This window comes from Biomphalaria glabrata, chromosome 4, assembly GCF_947242115.1.
Source record: "Biomphalaria glabrata chromosome 4, xgBioGlab47.1, whole genome shotgun sequence".
Lineage (NCBI taxonomy): Eukaryota > Metazoa > Mollusca > Gastropoda > Planorbidae > Biomphalaria > Biomphalaria glabrata.
Genome location: NC_074714.1, coordinates 53,840,553 through 53,853,963, shown reverse-complemented (window position 1 = coordinate 53,853,963; position 13,411 = coordinate 53,840,553). Strand labels below are relative to the sequence as shown.

General features: G+C 35.9%; 2 protein-coding genes across 2 annotated transcripts in view; both read right to left on the bottom strand.

Moving 5' to 3' along the window:
- The window catches only part of LOC106053158 (uncharacterized), a 66,159-nt gene extending 62,590 nt beyond the window's left edge, over nt 1-3,569 (bottom strand). Inside the window, exon 1 of the mRNA XM_056027601.1 lies at nt 3,444-3,569. The gene's annotated coding sequence lies outside the window, so the exon portion shown is untranslated. The remainder of the gene's footprint in view (nt 1-3,443) is intronic.
- Nucleotides 3,570-5,939: 2,370 nt separating this feature from the next.
- Nucleotides 5,940-13,411, bottom strand: part of LOC106061912 (transient receptor potential cation channel subfamily M member-like 2) — a 35,906-nt gene continuing 28,434 nt past the window's right edge. The window contains exons 16-19 of the mRNA XM_056027897.1: nt 12,023-12,139; nt 10,036-10,096; nt 8,849-8,919; nt 5,940-7,546 (exon numbers count right to left, since the gene is read on the bottom strand). Coding sequence (XP_055883872.1) covers nt 7,425-7,546; nt 8,849-8,919; nt 10,036-10,096; nt 12,023-12,139 — 371 coding nt within the window. The 3' untranslated portion in view covers nt 5,940-7,424. The remainder of the gene's footprint in view (nt 7,547-8,848; nt 8,920-10,035; nt 10,097-12,022; nt 12,140-13,411) is intronic.

The window sequence follows — 13,411 nt, the reverse complement described above, 5'->3', positions numbered from 1 at the left end:
CTTATAAAAATGGTGACGACTACTCGTCATTAACCATATTGATTTCAACTTCATTGTAGATGTATGTAGAGACACAAGCATAGTGGTCATGAAACAAAATATAACGGAAAAAAATAAAAAACATCTTTCTGTCACTTCTATCTCTCTTTCTTTCTGTGACTTTTCTCTCTCTCTTTCTGTCAATTTTCTCTCTCTTTCTGTCACTTTTCTCTCTCTCTTCTTTCTGTCACTTTTCTCTCACTCTTCTTTCTGTCACTTCACTCTCTGTCTTTCTGTCACTTTTCTCTCTTTCTGTCACTTTTCTCTCTCATCTTTCTGTCACTTTTCTCTCTCTTTCTGTAACTTTTCTCTCTCTCTTCTTTCTGTCACTTCACTCTCTGTCTTTCTGTCACTTTTCTTTCTCTTTCTGTCACTTTTCACTTTCTTTTTGTCACTTTTCTCTCTCTCTTTATGTCACTTTTCTCTCTTTTTTCTTTCTGTCACTTCACTCTCTGTCTTTCTTTCACTTTTCTCTCTCTTTCTGTCACTTCACTCTCTGTCTATCTGTCACTTTTCTCTCTCTCTTCTTTCTGTCACCTCACTCTCTGTCTTTCTGTCACTTTTCTCTCTTTCTGTCACTTTTCTCTCTCTCTTCTTTTTGTCACTTTTATCTCTTTCTGTCACTTTTCTCTCTCTTCTTTCTGTCACTTCACTCTCTCTTTCTGTCACTTTTCTCTCTCTTTCTATTCATTTTCTCTCTCTTATTTCTGTCACTTTTCTCTCTCTTCTTTCTGTCACTTTTCTATCTCTTTCTGTCACTTCTCTCTCTGTTTTTCTCTCACTTCTCTCTCCTTTTTTTGTGTAACTTCTCTCTCTCTCTTTCACTTTTTCTTTCTGTCACTTCTCTCTCTGTTTTTCTGTCACTTCTTTTTCTGTCTTTCTGTCACTTTTTCTTGCTGTCTCTCTGTCACTCCTCTCTCCCTTTTTATTCATCCTTTCACTCGTCACACGATCGTCCTTCTATGTTTCATTTTCGTTCCCCTCTTTGTAACCTCAACCATGACATACTCGCTCGTGTTTACATTAGAAACTCTTCAGCTCAAAGAGTGCAACTATCCGCCTAGCAGTCCTCACGAAAAGTGAACATGCTGTAGAACAAACGACACTTTTTCCAAAGAGTTTCTGCAGTGCCTCAAAACATAAATGTTCCTAGTGTTCCAATTTCTCTGGTCATTAAAGTCTTTACCTCCTTGACCTTCGCAGTGGAACTGGATTTTTTTTTCTGGTCAATAGTATCTCAAGCTTAGCTGTTGACCTTCATTCGAATTATTATCTTATCTTATCTTATCTTATCTTATCTTATCTTATCTTATCTTATCTTATCTTATAAAAATGTTTTGTAAAATGTTTTATATTTTTCGGATGTTCCTTCAGAGTTGAAGATAATTACTTCCTAGTCCAAACCTCCCGGGACCATCGATGAATCTGAACGACAGTCCAGCGTGCAAACCGGACGACCAGGCAGACGTTACTTCAAAAAAAAAAAAAAGAAGATGATTACGTCCTACGCGTCATGCATCTAGTCATGCTTGTTAACCAAGGGCTTAAATTCTGCCGCAAATGAGTCACCCATTTTGTTTTGTAAATGGGTTTTAAGCTTCGCTAGTGTGTCATAGAGTGAGAGTTTAAACCTTCCTCCACATTGAAATTATTGTGTGTCATAGGCGGAAGAGTTTAGAAAATTTGATTGAGCTGAGCTAACAATGACACACACACACATTTCCACATATCTTTAAAAACACAGCTTTTCATTACTAACTTTTTTCTGTACACCATCCATCCATCCATCCCAGTGGCGCTACAGCCCATGGAGGGTTCTGGCCTGCTTCAACACATCCTTCCATTCAGATCTCTCCTGGGCCTTTCGTCTCCACGCCCTGACCCCAAGCTGCTTCAGATCTGTTTCCACATCATCAATCCATCGCATTCGGGGTCTGCCTTTGGGTCGCCTGCCTTTTATCTGACATTCTTTCAAGGTGACCTGCCTAACGTAGTCTGTTACACCAAAAATTACGGTATTTATAGTCTTTCCCCTCCCAGATGAAAATCTCAAATAAAGTATTTGTTTCTGAAGTATATCATTTGAATGTCTGTTCTCACAGTACAGAAATTGGTAGTGTTCATCTTTATTTGATACTACCACTATGTCTTCACAAGGTTAATTTGTCTCCCTTGTATAAGACGTCATTGGGCAGTTGATTCTCTATTGTGTTTCCAACCATACAACTATATGCCTTCATTTTGCGTTGTTTTTTTTTGCCAAAAAATATTTAAAAAAGCATTTAAAAAAAAACAAACTCGTGCACATAAGGCCACGTTGGCTAGACTCTACTCTTTTATACAAATCAGTGATACGAAACCTATGACCCGTGGCCCATATCAGGCACTTGACGTGGTGCTATCCTGCCGTTTGAAACTTCTGCCATCAAAGGCTCGATTTCCAGTATCAGCAAGGAAACCACTTTTTTTTTTTTTTTAAAGTTCCCCTTTTAGACCTTGTGGTCTATAGGGAAGATGATGTAAAGGTCACCTGTTTCTTTGGACTACGGTTAATGAGGGTGTCATGTGGCCAGCACAACGAGCAACCGCCTTTACTTTTCCCCAACTATTGTCAGGTTCCCATTGGAGCTGGGTGGACTCAGAGGCGCCCAAGGATCCCGAAATAAAAATCCCAGTCTTCACCAGGATTCGAACCCGGGATTCCCGGTACGGAAGCCAAGCGCTTTACCGCTCAGCCACCGCGCCTCCAAGGAAACCACTTGGCTCAGTAGAATTTTAGTTCTCTCTTATTAATTAAATTAGTCAATCATATCTTATCTTATAAATTACAGACGTTACTTTAAAAGAGAAAATAATTACGTCCTACGCATTTCATGTGTTAATCTAGCCATGTTTGTTAATCAGTGACTTAAACTCTGATAAGTCGTTGGCTTTCCTGGCTGATTCAGGCAACCCATTGCCTACTCTGATGGAATTCGGGAAGAAGGAGCATTCTTATGAATCTGTTCTAGCATATGTACTATTACAGCTAGGTATTTAGAGTTTTTAGTCTGTATGACTTAAGACTAAGACTGCTTTATTGATCCTTACGGAAATTTGTTATGATTACAAGGACTCTTTTCTCATATAAAGACAACACCATAATTAAAAAGTAGTAATTTATATATATATATATATATATATATATATATATATATATATATATATATATATATATATATATATATTTGTTAATCTCAATAACTGGCATTTTTTCTGGGTGAAATTAATCTAATTAACTAAACTAATTAACTGACTAGCTAACGCATTGATTTGCATAGGACGCAATATCTTCTTTTTAAAAAGAAAAACTGAAACTTATATATAAAGATAAGATAAGAGATTAATATTTAGCCCGAACTTACAATGTCTCTAGATACTTCCTGAACTGTTTTAGAGTTAACGCCAATTTACCTTGTAACTGAATTCGAAGATGAATTCAGATTCGAAATTCTCCAAAGTTCACCAGGCAGATACGAATTTCCATTGGATCAACGTGTCTTCAATTTAAATACGCCAGGGCGGAGACCAGCATTAAGTATAAGCAGGACCCGGATGTTTAGAAACTGCTCAAGTAATTGCAAAAGTATTGTCATAAATGTGAGGGGGGGGGGGGGGGAGGAGGAAAGTGTGAGATCTAATCGTACGACTATTGAACTTCTTTAGTTTGAAACAATTGAAAACAATCGAAACAAAAGGGAAGTAATAAGATAATTATAAAGCACGTCATGATTAGCCCCCTTATTTATTTTTCTATTTTATTATTATATTTACACTTAAGTTGCCATTTTAGACCATGCGATCTATAGGGCAGACATGGGCGTAGCCAGGGGGGGGTTATTGGGGTTCAAACCCCCCCCCCGAAATGAAACGGAATTAAGTGACTGATTTTTGCTTTCATTTTGTTTATTTTAGGTGAGATTTTAATACTAAATCATCACTTACCGCAGCACAGCCGAGGCAGTTTTGAGTTTAAAACCCTCTACCAGGGGGTTTTGAGTTTAAATCCCCCTACCAGTGGGTTTTGAGACTTAAAAAACACCTATCAGGGGGTTTTGAGATACAAATCCCTCTACCAGGGGGCTTTGAGTTTAAAACCCCCTACAGGGGGTTTTGAATTTTAAACCCCCTACCAGAGGTTTTTGCAGTTAAATCCCCCTCTTCTATAAAACAAAACAAAAAAAATGCAAACAACAATCCCCAAATTCCAACACCACAGTTGAGGAAGATTTTGATTTTAAAACCCCATCAAAAATTTACGATAAACCCCATCTTCAATATAAAAAAAGCGAATTACACACTCAAAATTCTATGAGCGTAGCCAAAGGGGTTTTGAGTTTAAACCCCCCTCCCCTCCAGTTGGGGTTTGAAGCTAAAAAGTACCCGTCAATATAAAAAAAAAAGCAAATTACACACTATAAAATCTATGAGCGTAGCAAAAGGGGTTTTGAGTTTAAATCCCCCTCCTCCAGATGGCTTTTTCTTTAAAGTTTAAAACCCCTCCAGATGGTTTTGAGTTTAAAATTCCCCTACAGAGCGTTTAGAGTTTAAAACATCTCTCTTCAATATTATTTTAAAGCAAACTACAGTCACAAAATTCGATGATCGTAGCTAAATGGGGTTTTGAATTAAAAACAAAACAAAAAAACTCCAGAGATTTCTTAGTTTAAAACCCCTCAACAGATGATTTGACAAAAAAACTTTCCTTTTCGATATAAAATCTAAAGCGAAATACAGGCATGCAATTCCAAGAGCGTATTCAAGAAAGGTTACAAATTTCTACCTGTGGCTTGGGCTCCATTAATAAAGTGTGAATAGTCTTCTGCCGAATTTGAAAATCATTAAATGTGTCTCAACAAAGATGACTAAGACAGATTTTAGGAGTCAGTCATAGATATCGGGTCTAAATCAAAGAAATCATATGCCGAACTGGGAGTCAAATCCTTTGTAAGGTTGTGACAGATCATCGCATGAGGTTTTGCGGGACATGTTCTCACATAAAATGAATTACGCAAAATAAGAGTTGCGGAAACAGCTTGCCGGAAAATGCGCCGAATGGCGCGAGAGGGTCTAAGTCAGTAAGAATAGCACATTAGGTTTTTGAAATAAACTTTTTAATAGCAAGATAATGCACTGTAGATACCTCAGAATATGCATTTTGTTGGCTTTCAATACCAGAAATAGTGCTCGGCGGAGGGGCTTCGCCCCGCGCTGGGGGAGCGCTGCGAACTCCCCCAGACCCCTAGCTAGCAAGGGCGGGGAGTCTACAATAAACAATAAACGTCTTCCGAAAGGGTCAGAATGTAATAAAGATTAATTATGTACACACACACACACACACACACACACACACACACACATATATATATATATATATATATATATATATAAATATATATATATAATTTTTTTCCGCGGCGGGTGGGGGGGGGGGGTCAGGGGGGAATCCCCCCCCCTCAAACCCTCCCCGAAAAAAAATCCTGGCTACGCCCATGAGGGCAGATGATGCTAAGGTCAACGGTAAACGAGCAGGGTGTCATGGGGCCAGCACAACGACCAACCGCCTTTACTTTCCCCAACTTAAGTCAGGTACCCATTAGAGCTGGGTAGACTCAGGGGCGCCCTAAAGGAATCCCGAAATTCAAAATGCCGGTCTTAGCCGAGATTCTAACCCAGGACCCTAGGTTTGAAACCAAGTGCTTAACAACTCAGCCACTGCTTCCAGTAAGAACGTGTTAACTATTGTCAGTTATTTATATTCTGTGTGTAGTTACTCAACGAACTTCTCAATCTTTGTGTCTGCTCACTTTGTATAACTTCTTCACTGTGTTTAATAGAGACAACAATGGCATAATCATGTGTAAATACAACGTTTTTAATGTTTTAATTTAACTTTTTATGGAAGATCATAACATTTTCAACAAGTATGCAATAAAAAGACACATTATAAACACATATGAAAGAGTGAATAATAACCAATAAAACATGTTTCATACATACAATAACAATATAAGATAACAGTTCATATAATACATGTGCACATGAAAATTGGAATATGACTTATTAAATTATCAGTTTCTCATAAAAAAGTCAAGTAAAAATCAATGTATAAAATAGAGATGTATACATTTATCGTACGACCTCGATCTGTTTCTCTCGACCATCATAAAATACAAAAATCTCGCTTTTCAAAAACAATCATGTAGACTATAATAGAGTCAAAGTTACTTACATAGTTACATGTACAATGACGTAGTTCACAGTTAAGATAAGATAAGATAATTTGTATTGGTCGAATCAAATGGACATTCAGTTTGACTACAATTGACCCTCCTCAGCGTAGCTACTGTAACTTATAGTTTATTAAGTTACATTGTAACCTCCGGCTAGAAATAAACAGTTTCTTGTATCCAGACTTCTCAGAAAACTCCTGTCAGAATTAAAACTAGACTCTTTTTATTGAAATGTCAGTCTATCTATACAAATAAATCTTGCTAGATATGATAGTTCTCTACTCGTTAGCCATCACCATTAATAAACATTCTTTGAGAGGTATTACCCCTATTTAATCTATAAAGAGAATCATAGTTTTAATACTTTATTTTGTGGATCTTATTCTAAGGGTTAAAAGCGGAATTAAAAACAAACTGAAATCATACAAAAATCTGTTAACAATTAAAAATAATACAAAGGATTTCAATTTCGATACTGGGAATTTTAGATTGTTCTTGTGTCAAAGTAACTTTAAAGATGTAGACAAAATTATTAATGATTATAATTAACAATGACTTAATTAATACAAAGTTGTTCACAAACAACAGAGGGCTCCCGGCGTCATGATAACATAAAAAAACAGCAAGACGAGAGTTTTCTTACAATTTTGAAATATTATTTAAAAAGTCACAAATGGATCTTTACGCACATGTCTGCATGACCACTACCATTGTTGCTTTAAGTAATGATGAAATCTGAACTGATTTAATTATGGTTGTAAATGTCTTGAATAAAAGATTGTAAGAACAGAATAAAAATAACTAGTTAACATGTGTCTGTGTTATCCTCATGTTATAACACAATAATGGAATATATATCAAGATTTTTATTTCACTACATGTATCAGTTTCTTTGATTGTTATGGGTGCTTCCTTCACTACTGGATGCTAAAAGATGGGATTCAAACTCGGGACTATCAAAACGATAGTTTAGTTTGAAGCGCGTATAACCAATCACTTCCAAAACATTCAAAAAGGTGTGAGTTATAAAGTCCTTTTAAAAAAAGACATTAAAAGCTTTCATCTTCCCCACATTAATGAGTTTCTTCAATGTTTATAAAAGCACTTCTTGGCTTATGCTGTCGAGGTCATGTCCGTCGTAATGGCGTCGTTATCGCAAGGCAGTGAACTGGATTCCACAACAACATTTAAGGCTTGTCGTTTTAAACTACCAGACTTAGGCTGATCATTGCTACCTGCAGTTTGATAAAAAATAATATTTTTTTGATAAAATAATTTCTGCCATGTTATGCAATTTAACATAAACTTTCTTTCGTGAGCATTTAACGTTAAAAATTGGTGCCGCCCATCGTGGGTCAAGGTCCGCATCACAGACCGGAATGAACCCGCTGGCCGCAGTAAAGTCATCACTTTTGGGTAAAATTATATAGAGAAGAAAAGTTACAATCACTTCACTTGATCAATGAAGAGATATAAGGTTGAGTCATAAGTGTCACAAGAAGTATACAATAACCTCAAATGTACAATTACATGGTGATTCATTATTTCTCGGCAAAGCAAGGGGAATAACTGCTACTTAATGAGAAATTCTGATATATATATGGATTTAATCCTCTATTACCTTATGAAACGATTTTTTTTCCCACTTACTACTTTTTCTTCATCAAATATTTATTCTAGTCACTTGTTAAAAGGCTTTCAAAGTTGAAAATGCACATGCATAAGTATATTCAAAATGAAATTTAAGAGCTTTGATTCTGAAAAAAAGTTGAAAGGCCAAAGCGGACATGACCACAGGTGACATGACCAAAGTTGACAAGAAGCTGACAAGATATAAGTTGACAAGATAAAAGTTGACAAGATAAAAGTTGACAAGATAAAAGTTGACAAGATAAAAGTTGACAAGATAAAAGTTGACTAGAAGTTGACAATAAGCTGACAAGATAAAAGTTGACAAGATAAAAGTTGACAAGATAAAAGTTGACAAGATAAAAGTTGACTAAAAGTTGACAAGAAGCTGACAAGATAAAAGTTGACAAGATAAAAGTTGACAAGATAAAAGTTGACAAGATAAAAGTTGACAAGATTAAAGTTGACAAGATAAAAGTTGACAATACAAAAGTTTACTAGAAGTTGACAAGAAGCTGACAATATAAAAGTTGACCAGATAAAAGTTGACAATTACAAAATTGACAAGAAGTTGACAAGAAGCTGACAAGATAAAAGTTGACAAGATAAAAGTTGACAATATGAAAGTTGAAAAGTAGGTGACAAACAGTTGACAAGTTGACGAGATAAAGTTGACAAGAAAAAAATTGACAAGAAGTTGACAAGATAAAAGTTGACAAGGCAAAAGTTGACAAGACCCTAGTTGACAAAATAAAAGCAGACAAGATAAAAGTTGTCAAGACAAACATTGACAAGAAGTTACAAGATTAAATGACAAGATAAAAGTTGACAATATAAAAGTTGACAAGACAAACGTTGACAAAATAAAAGATGGCAAGAAAGAAATTTTTAAGACAAAAGTTACGAACATAAATTTGGTGAAGCCAAAAGTCCACAAATCTGTGTGTCGTCAAACTGATCAGGTAATTTACTTGTATTGCTGGAAAGATACATAGAGATTGAATTCAACATTAAATGTATAAAAATAATTCAAAAGTAAATTTCTTAAACATTTAATTTTGTAGTATGGCTGAGGGGTAAAACGCTTGGCTTCCGAACCGGGGGTCCCAGGTTTGAATACTGTTGAAGACTGGGATTTTTTACTTCGGAATCTATGGGCGCCTCTAATTCCATACTGCTTTAATGGGTACCTGACCTTAGTTGGAGAAAAGTAAAGGCGGTTGGTTGTAGTGCTGGTCACATGACACCCTCCTTAGCCGTAGGCCACAGAAACAGATAACATTTACATCATCTGCCCTATAGACCACAAGGTCTGAAAGGGGAACTTTACTAATTTCATAGTTAAGTATTGTTATTTCGGTTACATAAAAACTCTTAAGGGTTATATCTTCGAGACCACTAGGGGTTTAACATTAAATAAAATAGAGTTAAAATGTTTTTCATAAAAATCTGGAACAACCAATTTTTGTAAATTAGGAGAAGATTATTTGTTTTATTTGTTAGAATAGGGATTTCAAACAGTTATTTGGCGTTAGTGGATTTTTCTAATACAATTCGGAACAGTTTTGGCGACGATTTGTAAGATTATTAATGTTATGAAAGGTCGATTTTTTTTTCAAAACTTAATCCGAAACATTCTTTACCGATTAAAAAACTTTTTCTATGTTTCAGCAAGAAATTTAATGTAAAATAAGTCTAACAAACGTAATATCGGCTTTTACCCTTACGGGGGCCACTAAAAGTAATTTTCAATAATTTCTGCTAGTAAATTACTTTCTTATTTTGAAATCCTAAACAACATATTGTTGATACTTTTTCATATCTCTTCTAGTTTTCGAGATCTGAGTGTGACAGACGGACATTTTGCACAAACCTAATAGCGGCTTTTCCCCTAATGTTGGCCGCTAAAAATATACCAAATAAGTCAATTTACTATTTGAAATTAAATATTCAGTTTGATAAGGGAAATAACACGTGCAGTATTGATAGATATAGTTTTAAGGGCGAAATTCTTCCCCTTTAGATATGTTTTTTTTTTTTAAAGATTTTAATTTTTTTTCTTATATTTCTACAGTTTTGTACTTAAAACACTGACCTTTGTTTTAGCAGTAAGCCTAAGATGTGTTTGATCATAGTTTCCATAGACTTGTCATTTTCTGCGAAAAAGAAACAGATATGATGTCGATACATTTAAATTTTATGGTTAGGGGTTAGGGTTACCTTTCTATATTTTAGAGAACTACCATAGATGATTTGAAAATTGTCCATTCATAGAAGCTGATAGGCTGATAACTGAGATTGTCACACATGTACCAAGTAATTTAACTAGGTACTCGAGTACGTGCGTGTAACTGAAACCCAAGCTTATGGATTAGCATTTGATTTGACTACTCCCTCTGGTAGCATGGCAATCCTCTCACGGAAAAAGGAAGCCATAGATAAGGAATAACCGGGCTGATTGACCTTTGAACTTTGAACTCTTAAATCAGCAGCAAAAGTGTTGGTGGTTCGACTCTAAAAAAAATTGGTGTGTATGATAGAGAAACAGTCAGTCAATCACTCTCCATTATAGAGAAACAGTCAGTCAATCATTCTCTATGACAGAGAAACAGTCAATCAATCTCTATGATAGAGAAACAGTCAATCATTCTCTATGATAGAGAAACAGTCAGTCAATCACTCTCCATTATAGAGAAACGATTCAGTCAATCATTCTCTATGACAGAGAAACAGTCAATCATTCTCTATGATAGAGAAACAGTCAATCATTCTCTATGACAGAGAAACAGTCAGTCAATCATTCTCTATGATAGAGAAACATTCAGTCATTCTCTATGATAGAGAAACAGTCAATCATTCTCCATGATAGAGAAACAGTCGATCATTCTCTATGATATAGAAACAGTTAGTCAATCATTCTCTATGATCGAGAAACAGTCAATCATTCTCTATGACATAGAAACAGTCAGTCAATCATTCTCTATGATAGAGAAACAGTTAGTCAATAATTCTCTATGATAGAGGAACAGTCAGTCAATCACTCTCCCTTATAGAGAAACAGTCAGTCAATCATTCTCTATGATATAGAAACAGTCAGTCAATCATTCTCTATGATATAGAAACAGTCAGTCAATCATTCTCTATGATATAGAAACAGTCAGTCAATCATTCTCTATGATATAGAAACAGTCAGTCAATCATTCTCTATGATATAGAAACAGTCTGTCAATCATTCTCTATGATAGAGAAACAGTCAGTCAATCATCCTCCACGATAGAGAAACACGTAAAGATACTTACAAAATTTGTTTTGCATGTATTTAAGGAAAGATACTTACAAAATTTGTTTTGCATGTATTTAAGGATAAGTCTCTTTATGAAAGGAATTCCTGTACATATCAAATATTCGGACATCATATAGATCTAGATCGCTTAGAGGTTATAATGTAAAGTGGAAACTTTTGATTATATCTTTTTTTTTTAGGAAAGCCTTTGTGCTTTTCACTCAGCTTTATTATCTGGGGTATTCTTGGGCTCAATGCCTCTTTTTTTTTTTTTTTGCTTCTTTTGTGGGCTTTCTTTCTTTGCCTTTTTTTTTTTGGGGGGGGGGCTCTTTTTTTATTGAAAAATTCTTACATTTTACATAAATGTTGAGTGCGAAAGGAATAAGACAGCAGTATATAACATAATTAAGTCATATATAAATCGTAGATTATAGCAATATTAGTAGTACCTTAAATATCAAGTATGTTTATTATCTCCCGTTCGCGCTATAATTTTGTTTCATCGTAAAGTTCTATCTAGCATATAATGAATACATTCATATACATTGACATTTATTATACCAATCAGGTGTATGGTATAAAACAGCGGTTCTCAACCTTTTAAGCTTGGCGACCCCTTTTTACGATTCCTCACTTTGCCGCGACCCCCCCCCCCCCCTTACACACACAGCAATAGAAGAGTAGACAATAACAATCCATATTTTCGATGGTCTTAGGCGACCCCTGGCAAATCGTTAATCGAACCCCAAAGGGGTCGCGATCCACAGGTTGAGAACCCCTGATATAAAAGATTACTTACTAGTTGTATGGTCATTAGAAACCTTAAAACCGTCTCTGTTGTACAAAGAATAATATATCTGTACCGCACTTTGTTCTAAGTCTTTTAGCTTAATGGATTTCTCAGCTAATTTGGATTCTAGAAAGAAAAGTTAAGACATCATGATGTATCTGTATTCTTTAGGTTATTAGTAAATTATTTATAGAATGTATAACCCTTAAGTTTCTTCATAACATATATGGACATTTCAAAATGATGTTCCTTTAAAAGATTTAAACATAGATTATCACATACATCACCTTGACCTTACGATCTACAAATTTCCAAATGTGTGGTCGTGGAAACATAAATTCCTGTGTCAATCTAGTCATGCATTTGAAACAACTCTCTAATTCTCTAACCCCCCCCCCCTCTCTCTCCCACTCTCTCTCTCTTTCTCCACCTCTCTCTTTGTGTCTCTCTCTCTCTTTATCCATACCTGTCTCTCTGTCTTCCATCCACCCTCTCTCTCTCTCTTTCTCCACCTCTCTCTGTGTATATCTCTCTCTTTATCCATACCTGTCTCTCTGTCTTCCATCCACACTCCCTCTCTCTCTTTCTCCGCCTCTCTCTGTGTGTATCTCTCTCTTTATCCATACCTGTCTCTCTGTCTTCCATCCACCCTCTCTCTCTTTCTCCACCTCTCTATGAGTGTCTCTCTCTCTCTTTATCCATACCTGTCTCTCTGTCTTCCACCCACCCTCTCTCTCTTTCTCCACCTCTCACTGTGTGTCTATCTCTCTTTATCCATACCTGTCTCTCTGTCTTCCACCCACCCTCTCTCTCCACCTCTCTCTGTGTGTCTATCTCTCTTTATCCATACCTGTCTATCTGTCTTCCATCCACCCTCTCTCTCTCTTTCTCCACCTCTCTCTGTGTGTCTCTTCTTCTCTATCCATACCTCTCAATCTGTTTCTGTCCGCCTCTGCCTCTCCCTATCTCTTTCCCTTCCTCTATCTCTTTCTCTCTTTCTCTCTGCCTCTGTCTCTCCCTCTCTCTCTCTGTTTCTCTCACCATCTCTCTCTCTCTCTCTCTCTTGCGTTAAATGTTGTCTGTATTGTAGTTATATTCCTCCCATCTCTGTTAAACCCCTTCTATTTCAAGCATTTAGCCCTGAATCTATTATATAGGTCAGTGGTCTTCAACCTTTTTTGGTCTACCCCCCGCTTTTTAGTGTGTTTTCTTTAAAACAAAAAATCCGCCTGCGCCGCCTTGTAAGAAACATACTAATAAACAAGCGTAAGAAGGCCAATTTGGATAAAATGTGATTTCTTAATTGATTTTCATGCTGTCAATAACAGGTCGTTAATTTTATAGATATTATAAAAAAAATTATGTCAATAATAACATATAATGATTATATCCAATAAT